The 23,585-nt window shown below is 47.8% G+C and overlaps 1 protein-coding gene across 2 annotated transcripts in view; it reads left to right on the forward strand.

Annotated features, from left to right (window-relative positions):
* Positions 1-23,585, forward strand: part of CSMD2 (CUB and Sushi multiple domains 2) — a 302,970-nt gene that overhangs the window by 189,104 nt on the left and 90,281 nt on the right. For both annotated transcript variants that reach the window (XM_075773922.1, XM_075773923.1), the window contains exons 16-25: positions 413-551; positions 1,274-1,461; positions 1,854-2,042; positions 2,267-2,383; positions 8,131-8,346; positions 10,490-10,678; positions 14,709-14,878; positions 16,485-16,641; positions 16,986-17,177; positions 18,513-18,639. In XM_075773922.1, coding sequence (XP_075630037.1) covers positions 413-551; positions 1,274-1,461; positions 1,854-2,042; positions 2,267-2,383; positions 8,131-8,346; positions 10,490-10,678; positions 14,709-14,878; positions 16,485-16,641; positions 16,986-17,177; positions 18,513-18,639 — 1,684 coding nt within the window. The remainder of the gene's footprint in view (positions 1-412; positions 552-1,273; positions 1,462-1,853; positions 2,043-2,266; positions 2,384-8,130; positions 8,347-10,489; positions 10,679-14,708; positions 14,879-16,484; positions 16,642-16,985; positions 17,178-18,512; positions 18,640-23,585) is intronic.

Consider the following 23,585-nt stretch of genomic DNA (forward strand, 5'->3'; position numbering starts at 1 on the left):
GATGTCTCTTGTGGAAGAAAAGACATGACTCAATTACCACAGATATGAAAGATTTTCTTGCACCTGCAGCTACTGAAATGCAAACTGACCTTGCACTTTTCTCTGCTTTTATATCTAATAATTATTATTATTATACCCTGTCCCCTCAGAGCCGCTGCACAAGGTCAGGGTACTGACTCCCACAGATTGCAGTAGCAGGCTGCTCCAGCTTCAGTTTAAGCTGAAAAGGCAATTTCTTACCAGCCAGCGTTACTTCGTCTGGTTCCGATTATTTTTAACGCGTGAGAAACAACGATGCCCGAAAGCTGTTGCACGGCAGGACAATGCTGCCTGGCAGGGAGGGGTAGGTCCGATGGTGCCACAGCTCCCGTGACGCTCTTCACCTGAATTGTGTCCTGTCCCTTGTCCCCAGCGCCCTGCGGGGGCCACCTGACGTCGCCCAGCGGAACCATCCTGTCCCCTGGCTGGCCTGGCTTCTACAAGGACTCCCTGAGCTGCGCGTGGGTCATAGAGGCTCAGCCGGGCTACCCCATCAAGATCACGTTTGACAGGTGCTCACCCTGGACTTCGCAAAAGTTTCCTATTTGCGGTTGTTGTCGGTGGTTCCGGCAGCGCGGAGTTGTAGCCACCCTGGGAGGAGAAGGGAAGGGACCGCTCGGCGTTGGGTTTGGCAGTGAGGTTCTCTTTTTCTCCTTTTTTCCTTACTAACTCCTGGCAAGACATTAAAATTCACCTAACGTTCAGGAAAAAAAAAGTGGAAAATGGTGATTTTTCCCTTCTTGTTTTGACTAACGCCTGCTAATTTGCAGCGCTGTTTTAGACAGATATAGGACAGATTTTCGGAGGCTGAACTCCCACGTGCTCAGCCTGCTGGGGAGAAGCAGCGGTGAGGATCTGGCCCTGACTCGGGGGGTGCCGAGTCTCTTGACTTGCCCTGGATTTCACCGTTTGAGGAGGGCTGTGCTCTCCCAAACCTGGGTCCGTACGTCTGAGAGGTGATGGTTCACGTAGCGTAAGATGCTCGTTGCTGCAAAGACTGTTTGGGGTCAGCAGATGAAGCAGATGAAGGATCAGAAATAAACCCGAATGCGTAGGAGGGGGATGTCGTGTTCTCCCAAGATGCTCAGCTGGCCGAAGGTCGGGCAGTAGAACTGGCCCCACGGATTGCCCCACGGCTGTGCTGCCTTCTAGTCCTTAGAGCGTGTTCAGGACTGCGGTGAATTAAAATTAGCCGTGTTGTTTTTTCACAGAGGTATTCTTGTGTCCCTTTCAGATTTAAGACAGAGGTGAATTATGACACCCTGGAAGTGCGAGATGGCCGGTCCTATTCTTCCCCGTTGATAGGTGTCTACGATGGCACCCAGGTGCCCCAGTTCCTCATCAGCACCAGCAACTACCTCTACCTCCTCTTCACCACTGACAAAAGCCACTCTGACATAGGCTTTCAGATCCGATATGAAAGTAAGTGCAAGTTGTTCGTGTAATTACGCGCCTCCGGCAGCACAATGGGCTCAATCAGAGCCCCGTCGGACTCGCTTCTCCCCTTTGCCAGGTGGTTGATGCTGCTGCAGCAGCAACGGCAGAACGTGGAGCTGCTGCGAGTGAAGGAGCAGTTTCTGCTTTTTGACCATCTTGGTGGTTTAGAGTTTTATATTTTTGTTTTAGCATCTACAGAGTATTACTGTTTCTAGGAGGCAGAGTTGAGTTCCTCTGTCCGTGTCATCCTCTTACTTTGGGGGCGATCGGTGGGAGTTTGAACGAGCCTATAGGAGGAGTTGGATGTAATCACTGCCCCTTGCAGCGGGCTCTGCAGCCGCTGAGTGGTCTGACTCGGGTGGGTTTGTTTGCCACAGCTGTGAAGCTCCAGTCAGACCACTGCCTGGACCCGGGGATCCCAGTAAATGGCCAGCGCCACGGGAACGATTTCTACGTGGGAGCGCTGGTGACGTTCAGCTGCGATTCAGGCTACACCCTGAGTGACAGCGAAGCCCTGGAGTGCGAGCCGAACTTCCAGTGGAGCCGGCCGCTGCCCAGCTGTGAGGGTAAGGAGTGCAGCACAGAACATCTGCAGGAGACGGCAAACGCTTCGTTTGCAGAGCTACTGCGAAAGCGAAGCAACGATTGTAAAGCTCGCAGTGATGTTTGGTCTGTGGAGTTTGTTTGATTTTGATGGGTTGGGCTTTGTTTTGTCATTCAGAAGAACCGACGCTCTTCCAGCTGATGATGGGGTTTGAATTATTTAATTCTTTCTCTCTTTTTTTTGCAGCTCTATGTGGAGGTTACATTCGTGGCTCCAGTGGCACTATCTTATCCCCAGGCTTCCCTGATTTTTATCCAAATAACTTGAACTGCACATGGACAATAGAAACGTCACATGGAAAAGGTGAGAAACCTTCAGCTCAGAGTGGTCTTAGAGACGGACTGGAGGGTGGTGGTCAGTGGGAGACAAGTGCTCCCTGTGTACACCGAGAGTTTGTCTCAGTGATGATGGGTGCCCGTGTGCTTGGCCAGTTGCCATTCTTGCCACCATCCAAACGTCGTCGCCGGACAAGATGCAGAAGTTTTTGGCGTCACGTCTCTTAATCCTTTTAAAGTGGAGAGGGTTAAGAGGGAAAAACGGTCCCATATCGAGCCCCCAAATCTGAGCGCCTCTGCCAGGCGTTATCTCTGGTTTCAGACCTCAGTGGCAGTATCCTCTGGAAAGTTAGCTGGTGTTTGGACACCTGGTATTGCTAGCGATGCCACACAGAGCAAAGGGGAGCTGCCACTGGCACCGCTGCAGTAACGTTTGGGATTCAATAGTACTTTCAGCCTTATTTTTCTTTGCAGTGCTGGATCACTATCTATATAACATTTTACAGATGGCAAAGAAGAAGCATGTAGTAAATCATTTCCAGGCATGGGACAGAACTCCTTCCCAGCTCTGTCCTAGTTTGCAGCTCTCGTTTCCCCGCTAGCTAGGAGTATTGCTGGCACAGGCAAAGTGCAGGTCTGTTTAGTCCAATCTCCTGGGTGGTACAGGCCGGTCTTTTGTCTTGGAGGAAAATTTCAAGAAAATGTATCATTGACAATTAAAGAGCAAGTTTTATGTGCAAGGGCGGGAGGTAATTTCTCCTGATCCAGTCGGTATCTGCCTGGGGTAAGCACAAAGGGTATAAACCCTTTATGTAACTTTATGCACGCTTATATAACTGTCTCGTCGTACTGGATATCAGCACGACGGGAGCTATCATGAGCCAATTTTGCAAATACCATTTGTGTTACAGCAAATAAACTTGTCGGTGAACAGCACAGTGCATTAAGGGAACCATCGCATGCTGTGAAAAGTATTCTGTTGAGTATCAGCAATCCACTCTTCATTAATCCACTCTGCCTTGGATTCAGCTCTCGGATGAGACACTGTATTATCCTGTAGCTAAGCTAAGCACAACACAGCAAACTGACACTCTTTTATATGAGAAAGTGCAACTCTGATGGCCTGTGTGCTTTTATGCCAACATCAGAAGAATGTCTTCTGACCAAGCTGAGCAAGGCTCGAAAAAACACGGCTCGTTTTCAAATAGCGGAGGTACGCCTACGCAAGGCTAGGGGCTTTTTGTCCCGTCCCATAAAAGATCCTGCTGTGGCCGATTCAGTAGTGCAGGAAGCGGCACATCCCTTAGAGCGGTTCAGTGTGACGCTGTTCGGGATCATCCAAAGAATTCAGCCCTGGATCTGAACATCTTGAACCAGACTGTGTTTGTCACATTAGGAGAAGCTGGGTATTGAGCTTTCAGAAGAGCTGGTCCTAGGTTTAGCTGTTTCAGAAGTTCTAGCCTTAGCCACAGGTAATGAATATTAGAAAATCAAACCGTGAGCTGCGCTGTGAATCCAGCTAGTCGTAGTGAAAATTTGTGGGTCTCCAGGCCTTTGACAAGAGTTTCGGCTCTTCTTACCTATCAGGTTGTGCTGGAAAGGTCAGGGTAAGATTCTGAGAAAAGTTGAGGGTTTAAATTAAGAAACTCCTCCATACCAATGAAAGGAGCATGTTCATAGTGTGGTTTGGTATTTTCATCCCTCTCCTTACCCACTGCTGGTATCCTTCCTTCGAGGTTGTTCTCCGGAGCTCGTTGGGATCGAAGGGCAGCACACGGTGGGATCCCTCTCTTTGCACTGGTGCCCTTCTGCAGCGCTCAGCGCTTCGCCCCTGGGCAGAATCACCCTTCTTGCACTTGTGGAGCTTTCTGGGCTAGGAAAGCTTCACCCAGGCAGCTGCTTGGCTGCAGGAAATCTCCAAGTTCAGTTAGAGGTTAGGGCGAGAGGAGAGGATAGCCAGAGGACGTTGTACGGATATAATAAGCTGGCATATAGCCAAGCTGCGTGTCAGGAAAACCTCTCCTTCCTTGTCCCCGTAGTTCAGGTGAGTTGTTTATTTACCAGGGCAACGGAGGGAGGAACAAAGATGGATGTCCTTTTCTCTGGCGCTTTGTGGAAGATGTTGAAATGTATTTAGACGCTGGGCTGTGTTGGTGGGAGTGTGCGTACCCATACGTACACGTATGTACACATCCTTTCTCTTGCAACAATATTCGATCTCAGTGATCCGCGTTCCCTGCTGTCGCAGTGTTAAACTGCTGTGTAATGCATCGCAACAAGCTTCTCCCAGCTCTCTTCAGCATTCCTGCAACGTTGCTTCAGCGAAGAGCAGTGGAACAGTGCGATCCTGAGTCAGAGCAGTAGCTGCTGAAATGGGATGAATTTAGTCCTTGGAGAACAGAACAGGCTTTAAAAAAAGGCGTAACTGAGCCCCGTTCTCAGGTAACTTCATCGGCAGCGCCCTCGCAGTGCAGAGTCTTCTCTCTGTGCTTTGTTCTTGTCTTTCGGTTCCCTGTTCTTGGGGACTGCTGGGTGCCTCGGTCATCACTGGGCAAATTTGGTGCTTGCTAAACCCAGAAGCTTTAACAATTCTGCTGCAAGCAGGGGATGCATGTACATAACTTAAATGTTTCCCGTTGTACCTGAGTTTTCTTGCTTTACGTTGCCTATACCTACTTCACTAATGCCTTACTGGGTGCGCAGCGCTGCTGCTGTCCCGGGCCTGGGGACTCTTTCGGTTCCACAAAACAGAACGGAGCTCAGGGCTGGTGCCCCCCAGTCCAGCGGGCTGTTCGCTGCCAAGCCAGTGCCCGAGCAGGGATGATCTGCAGCCTAAAAGCCGGTCTCAAGTTACTGACTCCCAGATCTTTATGAACATCTCGCACGTGGCCAGCACACGAGTCCCCTCATTGAAACTAGTTGGTTGTTATAATAGTTATTTTTATGTGACTGCAGACACTGATTTACTTTATGGACTCACGAGCTGTACAATTTGAGTTTAAAAGCAGCTTAATTTTAAAGGTATTTAAAAGCTTAAAGAGAGACTATTATTTTTAATCTGAGAACTTCAAAGTGATTTCTTTTCCTTATAATTTGTTTTGTTGTTTCTTTTACAGAGAACGGGGGAAAAAGCCCCTGCACTTACAGAGACATTTTGTGCCACAGTAAATTTCAGACCAGAGCAAAGGTTTAATCAGAGTCACAAATCCTTTGAAATGAGTTTGTAATTAGCCCTTATGACTACAGTTACGCAGCCCTTAGCTGGCTCTGCTGCTGGAGAGGCCTCGTGCCCCGTGATTGGAGTTGTTGTCTGAAAAGCCCTGGAGCCAGGGGCTGTCCTCCCAGCTCTGGGCACTGAGCTGTGCTTCTCTTTCCCTGGTGCTGTGTTCATTTCGGCAGAGTGCTGTTATTTCTGTTCCTTAGACCGGGTTTTGTAAAGGCGAGGGTGTAAATTTACTGTCAGTTGATAGGCAGGGAAAACTTAAAGACATTTTGTATTCGCTGCATGTCTCCAAGTTTTCAGGCCAAAACAGGTCATACCTGTTTGCAGACAGCTGGTAAGAATAAGAACCATTTGGAAACGGTTAGACGTTTCCTACCTGCGTGGAATTCTGCAGGGAGAATGGTGGAACTAAAAATTTTCTGCCAGGCTCCATGTAATATTTACCTGGATATAAGGAAGGAACTGTCAACGTCGAGACCCCTTCTGGGCATCATTAAGTCCTGAGCCACACAAATACTTCTGCCTGGGACACCGAAGGTTAGCAAGGTGCAAGGAGCTGCGTGGCAGGGATAAAGATGGGGAGAGGACAGGGCAGCTGAGATGTCCTGTGAGCCCTGCTTCTTCTCAGTCCAGGGATTTCCGTGGGAAAGGCTTTGTATTGGTTACCAACCTCTCTGTCCTTCGTTTCTTGGAAGGAAACCGCTTGCATGTGAGCAGTAAACCTTCAGAAAGAAATTGGATAGACATAGGGATAAATGGAATATTCAGAGTTATAATTTGATGCTGACAAAAAAACTGTTGGGATGGATATTAAATCTCATGCTCCGGAGCTTTAATCAATCTCTAGGTTGGTCTCATCCTGATCTCCAGAAATTAACGGGGAATGGGAAGCAAGGAGGGGGTTTATTCCTCTGATCCTTATTTCCTGCGCTTGCTTCTGCGGCAGCTTATGCTGTACTTTGGCAGAGATGGGATGCAGAGCAAGACAGCCCTTGGGTCTCTCCGGGCTGGCAGTCTCTGTGCTGTTAATCATTGGCTTAAATGAAATAACTTGGTCATGCCACTGGGCACTCCTGATGCGTGCGAGGAGGTTGGGCTCTAACTGTGCCTAACGAAGACCAGATCACAGCACTTGTGTTTGCATGGAGGAGTCTGGTTCTCTGCAAATAGCCCTGCCGAGTTCAGTGGGGTTATGAGGAGTGTAAAGCCCAATTTGGCGTGAGCAGGGGCTTGGGAGCCTGCCCTGTGATATTCAGAAAGTGTGCAAAGATCTTGGGATGAAAGCAGCCATATAAATGCAAAGAGGCTTTTTTATTGCTAGGCATCGCCTTAGCTTGTTAACTTTGTGTGACGGTAATGTGACAGGGTTTCTGATAGAAGATCCTGCCTCGCTTTGCTCTCTGAAAGCTGTCGCTGCTGGTTTTTATTTTTCAAAGACGGAATTATTTTCCAGAGAATAAGTGTTTCTAATTGCGTTTGAATTCCGGCATGAAAAATCACCTAGTTGGAGGCTTTTGTAAAAGCCTGAAGTACTTACTATTTTGTGTCTGTAGGTGTGAAGGATACTTTAAGTAACCCATTACTCCTTTCTTGTTCATTTACAAATGCAGCAAGGTCACAGCCTTCTCACCAAAATGTTTCAAATTGTTGAAATTGCATTTGGAAGAAGAGACAAAATAGTTTTCCTGCGCGTGTTCTTTCTCTGGCTGGATCTGTTGTGGTTTTTATTTTTGTCACTATGATGTGGTTAAAAGTGTAGGATTCTCTTCGCTTCTAAGATCTGCTACGGCTGGCAAGACCTGGGCTAACGGCACCGTGTGCCATGCCCAGCTCTGCAGCGGCCGCACATCGCTTCCCGCGGTGGCTGCGTGGCGTGTCCCTTACTTGGGAGATGCACGGGGACGGATTACGAGCCGTACGTGGCTGAGGAAACGCAGGTCTGTGCAGGATCACTCCTGTGTCCTGGAACCTCTGGGGACAAGCATTTGGCCCTGGTGTAGGAAGTCCCTGCGGTCACGCTGCTGGTGTACTTCATGTTCTGGAAAAGCCTCTCTGACCTTGATACTTGGCTTAAGTCCTATTTTTCTAGGTATGAATTCTTTCCTGAACATAACTTGTTTTTGTTGTTTTCAAGTCCTCACAACTACAGCTTTTGCTGTTCTTGCTACCCTTCTAAAGGTCAACACTCTTAAAATAAAATACTCCTCTGAGCTGCGAGGCTCGGTCCTTGCTGCTGCTGCTGCTCTGTCCCTCGAGCGAGCCTGTGTCATTTCTGTTCCTGTGTTACCAAGGCACGGGAATCGAAGATCTTACCTGCCTTTCGCTGTTCTGGGCTTTGTACTGTACCCTTGTTTTACTTTTTTTCATCTATTTCATTTCCAACATAAATGTGCCCGCACTTTTCAGTGTGCTTTTCCTTCTCGGTTGGGCTGCTCTTACTGGAAATCAGGGAATCGATACCCGGGGAGGGGAGAGGGGCTTTGGCCCTGGCACGAAGGGGTGCCGTATGAACGCTGCTGGCTGAAGCCATCTCTATTTTTCCTTCCCTGCAGGTGTGTTCTTCACCTTTCATACCTTTCACTTGGAGAATGGCCACGACTACCTCCTAATCACCGAAAATACCAGCTTTGCTCAGCCACTGAAGCAACTGACGGGCTCTCGTCTCCCTGCCCCGCTTAGTGCAGGGCTATTCGGAAACTTCTCTGCGCAAATTCGCTTCATCTCAGACTTCTCCATGTCCTATGAGGGTTTCAACATCACCTTCTCAGGTAAGAGGAGGAGTGGACAAAGACTTTGTTCTTTCTCTTTCCTCCCTGTTTTTCTGCAAATCTTGGGAATAATTTTCTGTTGATGCAATGCACGCGATTTGGGTCACTGATGGTCGCTCCTCTTGTTACCCCAGTAAATGTGCGTTGCCTTCTCCCTCCTCACACAGTCATCTTTTCTGCTCTGTTCCTGGTGTTTCAGCTCGCGTTTTCCTGGGGTATGCTTATCCCTCTCTCCTCCAGATGCCTTCCTCTTCCATTTATCAGAGGAAAATCACTGCAGTAGGTACAGCGTTTCCATTTCCAACATGGGAAGCTGGGACAGATGGGATCTTTTGGAAGGCAATGTTGAGCAATCTGGATTTCTTGGATAAGGAGCAAGGCAGAGCTGGTCACTCCCATTGTCCGTCTGGTCTCTCTTTTTTCCTTTGGTTCACGGCTCCACTTGGATGCTCATCCCACGGCCCAGCCTCTGCAGCTGGCGTCAGCCTGTCCTAGAGGTAACACTTGCCGTGTGCAGCCTAGGCCAGGTTTTCCATGAGCCCGCTGGCATTGCTGGAGAACTGGAAACAGCATTTTCTCTTGCTGGGCCTCCTCTAATTGACCTGCTATAATAGCAGATGAAAGCAGACCTCCGGGGGCGCGTAGCGGGACATCGAGGGATGCGGGGTTTTGCTGACTGCAGCAACCCTTCTCGCCCCTGCTGTGCCGGTGAAGATCTGGCTGTGCGCAGGATGCAGGCTTTGACTGCCTGTGATGATACGAAACACTGGTTTCTTCAGATGAAATTCCACGTTTGCAGAAGTTGCCAATGAAAAGTAGCGTGTGCGTGATGCTGTTGGAGAGACCCTCAAATAAAGGCACGTTTGCCTATGCGGAACAGGTCGTCGCACTTGTAAATAATCGCTTTGCGTGGGTAATCTCTGGCTGAAGCGCTCAAGGCGTTTAACTGTGTCCTTTAACCCGAAGTCCTACAAATGAAGTCTGCCCAAGTGTTTGCCTGCGCAGACATTTCAGAAAATGTCATCTTTACCGCCTGAGCGCCCCGACAAGCCGTTCTGTAAAACAACCAGCTACTGGACAAAAGCTCATCGTATTGCCGCTGTTCTTTTCGGGATCTCAGCGTACCTCGTAGTCCTGAGGGCAGCAGCTCCAGATTCAGCCTGCTGGCGTGGAAGAGAAAGGACCGTTTTTATTGCGGAGCTCGGTGCTGGTGTGCTTGCCATCTTTGATGGACAGAGCTGTTGCCGTAGATGCAGATAAAACCCGCTGCACGGAGAGAACTGGTCTCCGATACCTTTGTTCTGGCCTTGGACGTCAGGGATTTGAATATGATACTCTGTGGAAACTAGTCAAAGTTTCCAATTAACTTTCATTTTGATGGGGGTGGGGGGACAAATGGCTTTTTGCCTTAAAAAAATTGCCTCACATTATCTAATTATAACTATTATTTTTAATGTCTTTGGGGACATTATTCCTTTCTTGGAAAATTAAAATGGGAGTCAGTTATATTTTTAGCTTCCTTTAGATCTATATGTACATACCTTGTACTTTGCAGGTCCGTTATTATTCAAAAAAAAGAACAACCCTCAAAACAGGTTTCCTTCAAAATATTTTGTGGTCGAAGACATACGTTTGGCTATTAGCCATAATGCGACATGACCTTTCATTTAGCAGCAGCTTAAATGTTCCCTTGCATTCCCCGAGCAGGAGGCTGTGTTCATTCGTTTTCGGGATTAGTAATGTAGAGGCAGCAGAAATCCCATCCGGATCAATTCATCTTCATTTGACTAAACCAGAGGGAGAATGACAAATTTCCATCGTGTTTTGTCACCACCGATGCCACTTTCTTCTTTGTCTGACAACAGTGACAGAAAATGAAACCTGTTGGGTTTCGGTTTAAGGCAAGATCTTGGCGACACCCCGGGGCTGCACATTGCGAGTGAAACCCCAGCTGGTCGTCGTGGCTTGGAGAGGACCCGTGTCCTGCAGGAATGCTTCCTCTGCAGAGCTTCACTGCAGCTGGATCAAAACTCAGAGCTCCCTCCTCATCCTCGTGTTCAGGGTCTGGGGTACCCTCACTGGGGAGAAAGGGGGTACAAGGTGTCACCCTGCCATTCTGTCAGTGTCCATTTGTCCCCTGTAGAATACGATTTGGAGCCCTGTGACGAGCCAGAGGTCCCAGCCTACAGCATCAGAAAGGGTCTGCAGTTCGGAGTGGGGGATGTCCTCACCTTTTCCTGCTTCCCTGGGTACCGGCTGGAGGGCGCATCCCGCATCACCTGCCTCGGGGGGAGACGGCGTGTGTGGAGTTCGCCTCTGCCAAGGTGTGTTGGTAGGTGGTCATGTGCTTTCATTTTGCTTGGTTGGTTCCGCTGTGCTGGATTGTTTCGGTGGGCAGGGATGGGTGGCATCCCCCAGGGCGGCATCTTTCAGCTCGCAGGGTGGTTGGTGCAGGGAAGGGCGAGAGGGAGCTGGAAGGAGCTTTCAGCCCTGCGGCTGTGTCTGGGGGCGGGAGGGGCAGGCGGAGGGGCTGCGGTCCTCTCCCAGCTGGGGAGCCCCACGCGCACAGCAGAAGCCCCGTGTCCTGGCAGCCCCTCCGTGGTGCTGCGGGTGAGCCCCGGTGGTTGTACAAGCGAATGCATCGCGGGCCATGGGAGAGCTGTCGTCCCTTTTGGGATAGTTTCTGTAAACCAGCATGGTTTTAAGGCCATCCTCCCTTTGAATCAGAGTGCTGTAAAGCTTAATAGTCCAGACATACGAAAGCTGCTTCTGGGTGGGTGATCTTAAGCAATGAAATTCCACATTAGCGTGGATGTCTCTGGGAAACCCCCTCTGGCTTTTACCTCTCCTTTACCCTTCAGAGGCTTCTTGCACCTTACGCCTTTCCCTTCCTCCCCTCCTAACCATTGCACGTCCTTTTTGCAACCCCTCCAGGCATTATTTATACTAATAAATAAATGTAAGGGTAGAGGAGAGGAAGAATTCGACTGCAACACTGAGCTGTTTCTGGCTGCCGTCCCTGATGCAGATGGGCTACAGACGCTCTTGTCTGGCAAGGTCTGCAGAGCACCCCATGCCCAGCCCACGGTGCCCTCCGAGCGTACCCGTTAGCGGGAAAGTACAAAGGTAGCAATGTGCCGCAGAAAGGAGGAAGGACGCTTCAGGCCTTTGTAAAAAGATTTAACGGGTTTTTTGTTGTACAATTTAGTAAGTAGGAAACTATCAAGTGCTCCGCTGCCGCCGGGCTCACCCAGAGCCATGAAGGATTTGTTCAAATCGGGCAGACCAGATCTCTTACCTGTTTTCACTCTGGTGAACCCTGCTAGGTAGATTTTCCTGCTCCGTGCTGGTGACCTTTGAAGGCCATTGCAAAGAGAGCATCCCAGCAAGAGCCAGGCTACTTTCTCAGTCTTTTGAGCTTTGCTGTTCAGTTGTGTCATGCTGAATGCATTTCCCAGCACTGCTTAATGCTTGGGTCACAGGGTTGCATCATCCTGCTGTGACAAGCAGTCTCTTCAGGGCATGAATAATAATCAGCTTACAGAGAAAGCTAACCAGAGGAATAGAAATCAAAAAGAATCATAACAAAGCTTTAAACTTGATCCTCGGACATCATTACGAAGTGGACGCGCTGGCTTCCATTTGCCAATTCCCTACTGCAGCTGGCTTGAATTAGCATGTTGGTTTTATAATAACGGGTCAAATTCACTGTCTGGTGAGATGCGCGGAGCTCTGGTGGCAGGGCGACAGCTTGTCCCCAGTGTCCCCGCTGCACACTCAGATCTGTGTGCTCGCCCTGGATACAGATGGGTATTGGAGACTTACCCGTTAAGATCACAGGAGATTTAATTGTTTTTGCAAGACAAGCCAGACACTTTGTATGCAATTCCTGTTCTAGAGATGGGTCCGTAGAGAAAGGAGAGCGTTTGTTCCTTTGGCCAACCCCTCTCTCCAGGCTGGGCACTTCAGATCCCAAGTGGCGATGTCTCCAGCATCTTCCCTGCATCATCTGTGCTAAAGCGAATGTCCTGCTTTTCATACATGCCAAGAAGGGAGGAGAAGGTCACCTCCAAAGTACCTCCTTTTGGTCTATCTGCCGCCGCCTCCTTCCTTACCCCTCATGCTTTTTGGGAGGACCAGCGGAGGTGGCGGAGTCGGTGCAGAAAGCCGCACATGCACCCTGATGGCTTCGCTCAGCTCCAGCAACTTTGTATGCTGTGAAGGACTCGAGGAGCCGAGGCAGAGCTAGCTAATCAGAAAAGCTGTTTTCAGGGCAAGTTGGAGGGACTCTCCCCAGCCGTGCATACAAAGCACCAGGACTCAAAGGAACAGGGAGCCAGTGTTTTACAGCTGAAAATCTTTCAGGGTAAATAGGCCGAGAAAACAGCGATTCATGGTTTGCTCATGTGGGAGCTAATCAGGGAATAACAAAAAATCCTAAACACACGGTGGTTGCAAGGCAGATTTACATGTGTTGGGGGGATCGTGCGTGTGTGTGTGTGTGTATATATATATATAGCAAACAGGCTGCAGTGGTCCTAGCTGAAATCAGGTGCTCAGACAAGGCAGCAACTGCTGGCAGCAGGCGTCCTCTGAGGAGGACATCCTTTGGATGCCATTTGGCAAGGAAGCCCTCACGCTGTATGCGAGCGTTGTGGACTTTTGGTTCCTCCCTGTGACAACGGCCGCTAAGAGCTCGTTTTCACGTTGTCCTGTGAGCTGTGGTGGAGCTCAGTGCTATCGCAGTAGTACTGTGTCTTGCACTCAGGTGCACTTGGGTGTCTGCTCACTACTTCATGGAGTAAAGACATGCCCAGAGCAGTCCTCTTACACTTGCTGTGGAGTGTTCATGTGAGAAGGGGATTGCGTCCTTAAAAGCTTGCAGTTAAAATACATAAAATACAGAGGTGAGGGATGGGTTGTTGCTTTTTTCCAGGAGCGTTAAACCCAGATCTCCTGACATCTGAGACAGGTTGAACCTCCAAAGCTGTCATCCTCTTCCTTCTCTAAAGAGGATCATTCTGCCAAGTTTCGAGTCACACAAATCTTCTAACTTCAAATCTGGCCCAAAATCAAAGACTGTTCACACTACGCAGAGTAGAAAAGGAAGCAGATCTGGTGAAGGAGCAGAGAAGCTGTACTAGAAGAATGTAATGGAACAGAGACTGCGGGTTGTAGTGAGTAACAACAGGGAAAGGACTTTATTCCTTATTTCCTTCCTTCTTTCCTTCTCTCCTAAATCGTGGCACTTTATAACCTGTCATAGGACATAAACTTGTCTCAGGGAAGGGAGGAACAACTGCGGTAACATTAACTACCCCTGTCCTTCCAGTTCCCTAGCAGGAGGTATAGAGGGATTCCCACGTCAGCATCTCCTCCTCTGTCCCCAGCCCCTTGTCTTTTGAACAAGAAAGGTCAGTTTTGTCTATGCCACAGAAAAACCTGAGCCCACTGCGGCTCTTTGAGTGACATTTTGGGAGGAAACAAAGATATGTAAATTGGAGCTAGTTTCTGAAACTGGGAGACAAAAGGATCTCTGGTTTTCACTCTTCTTCTAATGGGAATGAATGTAATTGTTAGCTGCAAAGCTGGGAAGAGAAAAACGCAGGGAGCAAGGGACAAGAGGTCCTTTGAAATACGGTCAGATGATGAACTGGAGAGCTGAGGACAGCATTAACAACAAATAAGGTCAAATTTTGCCCTCATAGCTTTCAGGAAATTATTTTGGGGAAGATTTTGAAATTCAGACATAGCTTTATAATTTGTAATTATTTGGAAGTTTCACTAAGTGTGTCTTTCTGCACAAAGAGCTCTGGCACTTGCAGCACATTGGTACCAGCAATCAGTGGTGTGCTGTGTTGATTGTTGAATGAATACTATGATTTTTGTATACTATATGTAGGTATACGATGAGCTTTGTATAAACATGGGCAAAGGCTTTAAATATTTCAGTCTAACAATATCTTTTTATTTTCCTTCTGGTTCATGAATCAGGAAGGAACATAAACACAGTCACTGTTTTGAGCAGGTGGTGGTTTTCCAGGGATTTTTGAATGTTTTTCCGAATTGGATCCCAAGATAGCATTTGAACATGCCAACTTTCTGTGACTCAGTTTCCCTACCCTTTTAAGGAGAGGATATCAATCTCTCCTGTAAGGCACCTGAGGTTTAAGGATGATGGAAGTGCTATTAAGTACTGCTTTGTTTACTGACTGCACTTGGAAATAGTGTCCGTGGATGTGTTAGCAGATGGGGGTAGGAAGGAGTGAGCATCTGTGGCTGTTTGGAGGAATCGCCTGCATGTGTTGTATGGCTAGAATATGCGTGCGGTTATTAAAATGTGCTTTTGTGTCTTTATATAGCTGAATGTGGTTCGTCTGTAACTGGAACCCAAGGTGTCCTGCTGTCCCCCAACTATCCAATAAACTATAACAACAACCACGAGTGCATCTACTCCATCCAGACCCAGCCAGGAAAGGGGATCCAGCTGAAAGCCAGGACTTTTGAACTGGAGGCAGGAGATGTCCTCAAGGTAATTCTTCTGTCTCTAGCCATGAAACACTACTGTGCTGCTAGTGAGGGCAGGACCTGAAAGGGGAGTGAGCTTCTAAAGTTTTGATGGAGTTAGATGAGACTGACCTCTGGAAAATGCCACCCAGGCAGTGCTGACAGTGCCGATAATCTCCGGCGGAGTCTCTCACCAGGACTGCTGGTGACCGGCGGTCACTGCTGTGTCGTTAAGGGGCTGGCACGGCCGTCGGGAAGACAGCAGCAAAATTCCCGGGGCCCAGAGTGAACTTGGGGCAGGCAGCTGGGCCAGCATCCATCCGCATCTGGCCCCTCGGAGGTCAGAGCGAGACACGAGGCGATGCATCTGTGAAACAGTTATCTTCTAGCCCAGGGACGCTGTCTGATCAGCGTGTGTCACTGCTCTGCGTTAGTTTGCTGTGCTTAAAAACGTATTCTGTAGTTTAGGGAATCGGCACCTCTGAACTTCGGCAGCTCATAGCTGCCTCTGGCAGCGGCACCAGGACAATAGTGAATGTCCTTTCCACTTCTGGAGATGGATGCAGAAACAAATTCTGTATCCATTAAAAATGTAGATATCTTTGCCGTATCGCTGCACCCTCTGCTGTGAAGTCTTCCCTGAGATGTGGAGATTTGTTGGAATGCCGGGGGTTCTTCCTTTGTAGCTAAACTTCAGTTCTTATCTGTGTAATTGTACAGGGGAAACTGTTAACACATGAGGAAGTGGGAGGTTCTTGGCATTATTTTTGTGTTTTTAAGAATCAAGGCTGATTTGTCCCAAAAAGGGGTTTATTTAAATTCAGAACTCCAGACTCAAGCTCTTCAGCATTCCCATACTCGGTCTTAGATTAATCTGCATTTACAAGTTTCAGGACTCTATATAGGAGGAGACAAATCCAGGCTGAGTTTCTATTAACCACAAAGAAATGGTTTTGTAGGAGGCATTAATACTACAAGATGTGTGCTGCTGTGCTAAGCCATCTTCCCAGAGAACGCCTCTGTCCTTATATAAGTGCCGTACTCCTGCACTGCGAGATAGGTGTAATCCACATATTTTCAGCTCACAAATGACTGGAGAGAGAGAGATTTCCAGCTAATGCAACAGATATACTCATTGTGAAAGAAATTATGTTCCCTCAACAGGTTTGTCATCAGCTTCTCATCTGCTCCTGAGGAAAGTTACTATCAATCTCCACTAGTGAGAAGTTGCACTTTATCCTCATAGAGAATCACACTATCTGAAAGAAAGGGGGGAAAAAAAAAAAATGTGTTTTCTTAAATGATGGTGGGGTCAAGGCACATCTCTGAGTCATTGTAGGAAGAAAATGTTCTTCCCAGTAGCTGTGCTGCACCTCTGGAGCAGCTTAGTTCAGAAAACGCAGCCCTGAGTGCGGTACAAGCTCAGGTGTAAGGAGAAGGATGCGGCTCCTCCGGGGTATGAATCCTGCTCCTCCGGGGTATGGATCCTGCTCCTCAGGTGAGCAGCATCGTGAAGCTTCGTCAAGTCAGATTCTTAATTGGGATAATTTCACCGGCTTCAAAGTAACTTTTCCTGCCTGCACTAATAGCAAATAAAATGTTCTCCAGTATGCGCTTCTTGTTCCTCCCAGGTCTACGATGGCAGCAATAGCTCTGCTCGCCTGCTGGGTTCCTTCAGCCGCGCTGAAATGCTCGGCACCAGCATCAACAGCACTTCCAGCAGCATGTGGCTTGAGTTCATCACCAACAGCGAGAACACGAGTAAAGGCTTTGAGCTGCAGTTTTCTAGTAAGTCTTAGGCCCGTGTGCTTGTGAGGTGGGAATCTGAGGTGTAACGGTGTATTTTCGTGTTGCAGTTGCATGGCCAGAGTGGAGTTGGGGAGATAATTCTGCTGGCAAACCTTTTCCGTGGTGAATGAGGCAGTGGTGATACAGAAGCTTTGGATCGAAGCTGAGATACCAGATTTCTGGGATCTTATTCAAATAGTAATTAAAAAATTATTAATTTTCAATATGGTGTTTTTTTCTCTCCAGCAAATGATTTTAAGAAGCAAACATTAATATCATCTTGCGTTAATATCTCGTGGCTGTTAAATACCTGATGAAAACAGATGCTGTTTGTCCCGCTGTAGGTTTTGAACTCATTAAATGCGAGGACCCTGGCATCCCACAGTTCGGCTACAAGGTCCATGACGAGGGACACTTTGCTGGCAGCTCTGTGTCCTTTAGCTGTGACCCTGGCTATACCCTGCGAGGGAGCAGGGTGCTGGTCTGCCTGACGGGGGAGCGGAGAGCTTGGGATCAACCCCTGCCAACCTGTGTAGGTGAGACAGCTCTTGTTGTTCAAACATCCTCTAACAAGCACTTTGCTTGTGGGCATCGCGCTGAACACCCTTTCTTCCTCCTCTGCTAATGCAGATGATGTTAACTCTGATGCTGATAGCACCCATCCACCTTAATAAGGACCGTGATAAGGATACTGTGTAAGGCATCTTCAGCTTGAGAGCGCTGATCTCTTCAAAACTTTTACAAGCACTCTTAACATGAAACACTGTGCTCTGAGCACAGATTTGACAAGGTTTCGTGCTTCGCTGCAAGGAGGCTGCTGCTTTTCCAGTCCTTGTCCTTTCACTTAAATGTGTTAAACAGAGTGGCACTGTCTGATAATGGCAGACAGCAACGTGGGTCCGGGCATTTGACAGTTCAAAGTCATGTTTATATGACATCCGATTCCAGATCCTCAGAGGTTTTAATTCCCTCAGTCTTTTCTTAGCTGAGTCCTGAGTTCCCTTTTATCTGTAGCTCTCCAGAAGGGTATCTTCTTGCTTGGAAAATTCTGATAGTAAGTTTTGTGTATCTAAACGAGGTTGGTCTTTTACTTGACAACTTCATAATTAGCTAGTGTTACCAGGACATGGTGACGTTCTTACGGACTTAGTCCTCTGAGACATCTCAACAACCAGAAGGCTGCCTTCATGGTTACAAGTGACGTGCTCAGACACTGGCACTCTGTATTCTCCCAAGAGTTAGGACCGTTCTTTATGCGGTAACTCTCTGCTGAATTTTAGCCTTGATTATTGAGGTAAAAAGACAAATGTCTGTGATTTATCCATCATCTTAACCATTACCCTATTTGCTCTACGTATATTACATATCGATGGTTGTGTCTGTGTGAGCACATGGAAACTAACAGCACTGTAGTGGATACATTACAAAAATGTATTCCAAATCTTCACGTTCTTTTGAGGTTCGTTTATTACAAACGTATGTTGGCTACTTCATTTTGTCACACCGATGAATTGTTAAGACTTTTTGCAGATACAGGCAGAAGAATCGAGCTCTTTCACCCCACACGTGAATCGAGGAAAACAGGCTGCTGGCAGGGGCTGCCGTTACTCACTACAAAGTCAAAGAGGTGGAGGGAAGCTGTGACAGCGTGTCAGGTGTTAGGAAGGTGCACAGAAGCGCAGAGTTATTCTCGTAACTCAGTCTTTTAGCTGAATTAAATGACTCTCTTTATCTTTGTTTTGTAGGCTTTAAGAACCTCTTTACATGGGAAGAAATACTCCCTGTTGTATTTGTAGGATGTGATTTGCATTGTTGCCAAGTAAGAACCGTAATGTCGTGAATCTTCTCGCTAACCCATGTGTTTCTTTCAGCTGAGTGTGGGGGTACTATCAAGGGAGAGTCGTCAGGACGGATACTGTCTCCGGGCTACCCAACGCCCTACGATCATAATCTGAACTGTATTTGGACAATAGAGGCAGAAGCTGGTTGCACAATAGGGTGAGTTGGACCAAGTTATTGTAGCTTCTTTTTCTTTCCCTATACAGCTTATTTGTCCAGAAGTAGATCAATAATTACGTAAGGCAAGTGGAGGGAATGCCCTGTCGCTTTGAGAGTCCCGAGGAAGGATTTATCTCCTTGCCAGGTTGGACATCACGTCTCCTTTCTCGTAAGCTTTTTAGCCCTGTCTGGCCTGTGCCAGTAACAGCTATAGTGCCATGGGTGGTTGGTGAGGAGTATTTCCTGTTGCTGCCTGTGGTATTACTGTATTAAAATAACATCCAGGAGCTCTTATGGCACGTACAATGTAAGTGCTTTTCACCCTTTTTCTTAATGGGATGTGTTCAGAAACAAACCTTTTCCAGCAGGTTAGTGTTGAACACGTGTCCAAGTGACATATTCCTAAAATGAGGACGTGCATATAAAATTCCTTGGAAGATCACATCCAGGAAAGGATAAATGGAAGGCACAGTAAATTAACACTGAAAGGAATAAGCTCTGTCACGCTACGTTTGTGAGAATGAATGGTCAGGTGTGATGGTCCCCAGATGTGAGTGGACAGGTGGAAAACTGAGACCACAGCACTTAACCTTCACCTTCTAATTGCATTGTTTTATTGTTTTAATAATACATAGAACACACACAATGTAATTATCCTCCCAAAGGAAAAGACTCAAGATGGTTTCTAAACATCTGGTCTCCACAGAGACCCAAGACTGTTTTCTCCTCCTGCTCTTCTGACTTCTCTTATTGTTCTGTTGCCACGTTCCTGTTGGAAAATGGCAGTTTGAAACGTAATTTTTTTCTAAATTGTGTGAATTTGGCAATTAGGTAAGCATGGTGTTGAGAACATTTGGCTCATAAAGTTAGTGCAGTCACCAGCAGAATTCAGGCAGTTTCCTGCTCTGTGATACTTCATCGGTGGTCCCTGCTGCTTCGCCACTGTTCCCATGCTGAAGTTTGCCCAAGCCCTCGCAAGCCGCTTCAGTACTGCTCTGTGTGTACCTACATATTTCAGTCCAGCTAAAGCAATCTTCAACAGAAAACTGAAGTATATTGGCAAGTAAAGTTTTGGCTATGTGATGGGACTTGAGGGGGAGAAATATAGATGATAAGGTCTATTCAACAATAATGCTCTTCTCCCACCATCTCCCATCATAATTTCTAGTGCTCGTTAGCTGGTGGCAGCCCCGTTTCTGTGCTGACCCGAGAACCTGTTGCTGTTCCGGTCCTGTACTCCTGCGTTGTCAGTGCCCTTTTATCTTCACCGCAGCATCCGTGCTGCATCAGCACTCGTCATCTCTTCAGTGGAGACTGAGCTCTATAGTGCTTTTAGTCAATGGATTTATGCTGGAGATAGATCTGGTCTAGTATTTTAATTTTTACTTAATGCAGGAATTCCCTCCATTAGCTCTGCTCTTCGGTGTGGTTCGATAATGGATGGGTCCTGGTATGAACCCAGGAGAAAGCGTAGCCAATGTAGCTTAAATCCCACACAGGCAACTTCCAGCTAAGTCTCCTGTTTTTTTCATTCTCCTGTAAAGGATTCTGAAGATTTTTATAGGACAAAGTAGACATGAGACCCCCTCTCCTTCCCTCCCCCCAAAAGCGTAAGAGCCCACCTCATCCAGAGACCGCTCCAGCAAGGAAACTTTACCCACACACGTAATCCCTGTCCGCTTCTGCAGGAGTACTCAAACTAGCAGAGCTGGAGGCTTGCGTTTGCAGAGGCTTGGAAGGGGCCAAGACTGAAATGAAATGATGCCAGACAGTAGTACGGTAATGTACCTTCTGACCCTTCTTTTCATCAGAGATGAAAGCTCCCTTCTTCTGTTCCTTTATTTGGCAGCTCAAACAGAACAGATGATCTCTGGGTAGTTGAGAGCACATTTTCAGCAACTTCATTTTTATGGTAATCCATTGGAAAAATAATCCTCTTCACGCATGATACATTTGTATAAAGCTCTCATTTATAACTTACATTAAAATTAATCACCAAAGCTTTTTGAATAAAGCTGTATCTGCACAGAATGAGGGGAAGGAGAGAAAAATAGAAAAATTAGTCTGTGCATCGTTGCCATGAAAGTTGAAGGGTTGCGCTTTGAGAGAGGATTAATTTTGTGCATGTGCAAACACACGTATGCACACGCACATAAAATTACAACTAAAAAGACTTGGCTTATCTGTGAGACTCTGGGGAGAGGAAGAAGTGGGAGGGTGTACTGGAAAATGAACGAACCTTGCCTTTGAGTACCGCTTGCACAGCTGAGAGCAGTGAATACACAGAAGTGTGTGGCAGCGGCGTTTTACTGTATAGCAGTGATCTCAGTGTCATAAGAGAGTTTAATGATATTGCTAATCTGAGTTTAATGGATGGTGCGGTATTGACAGGTTCCATTTTTCAGTCTCATCTAGAAGTATGAGTGAGAATATTGAGATGTTCCCCTTTGCTTCCTTGGAGATTTCTAGGGACATCACATTTAACAGCTTTTAAGTTTGGGAACCCTCTCTGGGCTAGAGGGAGACAGCGGGCAGCCCTGCAAACTGCTGTTAGCGTGGAAGACCTGCGGCTTCGGTGCCAGCTACGTGGGCATTTCCAGTGGGTCAAGCTGCGGTCAGCGGCTGAAGTCTGCTCCAGATGGGAGCCCAGCCTCTTGCGGCCAGAGCTGGGGTGGGAAACAGCAGCAGAGCGAGCCCCAGGTTGGTCAGTCGAGATGTGGGGGTGCTTTCTGAAGAGCTGGGGCTAAACGGCTCACCAAAGATTGTGCAGATTGTCAGTGCAGAGCTGGTCCCTCCTCCCCTTGGCTCCTTGCTAAGCTGGGAGAACTGTCCCGCTATCTCACACACACATATATATAGCCACAGTTCCTAGTTTGCTTTTTGCCGCATTTTCACACATATAATTGGGATTGTGAGAGTGCAAGAATAAAACTCTCTTTGTCTCCATTGTTTGCTAAACCAGTGTCTCTGTCTTCTCTTAAATGAAGTCCTGCTGGGACTAGAATCAGGCTGATAAAATCATGCTGTTTGATTACAGATGTGCCTATTGAATAGATTGATTTGCTCCAGAGTACGCCAGTTTTTGTAACGAAATCAGCTATCCCACTAGACTCCTGAACCAACCTGCCGGACAACCTGTGCCTTACCCCTGTGTCATCTGGTTATCGTGCCAAGGCTCTCCTCATCGGTGAACCCTGCCCGCGAGTCGCTGCTTAAAAATCAGTGAGGGAAGTGAGTTGGTGTAGGCAGCCTTGGTGCCATCGACGGGGAGCCGGTGGCAAGTGAGCTGTCCCAGGCGGTGGCAGTTCCAGGGCGTCCCCCGCCCCAGCACGGTCTCCAGCAGCGTCTCCCCATTTCCGAGGTCTTCGGCAATGAGTTTTCTGTGGCGGTTTTGGCTAACGAGCACCAGTTAGCCTGAGAGCAAACATGACGAGGGCAACGCACCTGCGGAGAGCAGCGCTGCTGTGATCCACGCTTGTTTTCCTCAAGTCCAGCTTTTTTCTCTTTGCTCTTTTTTCTCTTTGCTCAAGGTCTCAGCTAGATTTATGATTCAGCTCTTTTGGTTTCTGTCGGATTCTGTGGACATCATTTTGTTGCTGAGTACATTGCAGTGGGGTTGGTGGGGGTTTTTTTCTCCTTTTATGGTTCTGCCTGATTTATTTATGTTTGCCCCGGATAAATGGGAAAGCAGCCAAGCGAATGCTTCCTTGTTTTCCTCCGTGGGCTGTCAGGGTTTTAAGCCCAGTACCTGATTGTTTTATTTTTGCGGATTTTCTCAGCGCAGTTTATAGAGCTCTGTCCCTGTTTCGGAATGGCGTGCCTCGAGTTACCCCTGTGTTAGCCTAATTTCGTTGTGTCGGGTGGTGTTTCCCCCAGTGATAACGTGGCAATGAAAAACAGAGGCAATTAAATGCCCTCTCAGTTGCCGTTTTAAGTGCGGGAGCGACAGGGACTGATGTATCGCAGCCTTTAGTTGATTACTCCCTTGGGTGTAACAACAGTGACGATAGTATCTTGTGCTTAGGTGGCCCTTCCAATCTTGGAAGACCCCAAAGCTCTTTGCCAAGCCTGGATCGCTCTGCTTCACGTCCTTCCACATCAGAGGTTGGTGTGGTGGGGAGAAGTGCGGTGCGATACCTTCCCCAGCCCAGGGCGGGGAGAGAGGAGCATCCCACCAGGGGCTGACTTTGGGACCAGGTTTGTCCTGTCCCAGAGTGCCACCAGACCTCTCCTGGGCGCAGAGGGAACTTCTGGCCTTCTCCCATCTCCTTAGGTCCTTCGCTGGTACAGGCTCTGGAGTGAATTTCCTCACCAGCATCTTGGGCTTTCCCTGGGGAATTTTCTGTGGAAGTGCCAAACAGACGTAGCCCTGTTTTACTGCAGAAGCAGAAGAGAAGAGCTCCGAGGAGTACTGCTGCAGGCAGGAAGGAGCATTTCCTGCGTACGCTGAAAGCCTCGCAGCCCTCTCTCCAGGGCAGGCAAAACTATAAAATACAGAGAGTACGGATGTGAAATCTGCATTCGGAGCATTGTAATAAAACCCTCGTTGAGAGCACGGTGTAATTTCATTGCTAGCTGCCAGTTTCTTAATTTCTGTTTTCTCTCCCTTCCCTTCCTATTGTGGATTTTGGAGAGCTGGCTCACGCTGCCAACTTCTTTATTTCTTGCTGAAGTTACTCTGTTAGCTGATCTAGACACAGTTTTGCAATATCCAGAACTCGGTAAAGCACGTCAGAATCCTCGGAGATGCTGTAATCTGGCATTCAGAATTTGCACCCACCTGTTTGCCACCCTCCCGCACACCTTTTTCTGCCCCTTTTATTAACCTCCGGGGCAGTTAACACCCTGGTAAGGGTTTCTTTTCCAGCATGATGCTGTTTTAATTAAGAGTGGTGTTGGTTGTTTCCTTTCCTTTTTCCCCCCTCGATACACAAGATTAGCTTGGT

Source organism: Balearica regulorum, chromosome 22 (assembly GCF_011004875.1).
Source record: "Balearica regulorum gibbericeps isolate bBalReg1 chromosome 22, bBalReg1.pri, whole genome shotgun sequence".
Taxonomy (NCBI): Eukaryota; Metazoa; Chordata; class Aves; order Gruiformes; family Gruidae; genus Balearica; species Balearica regulorum.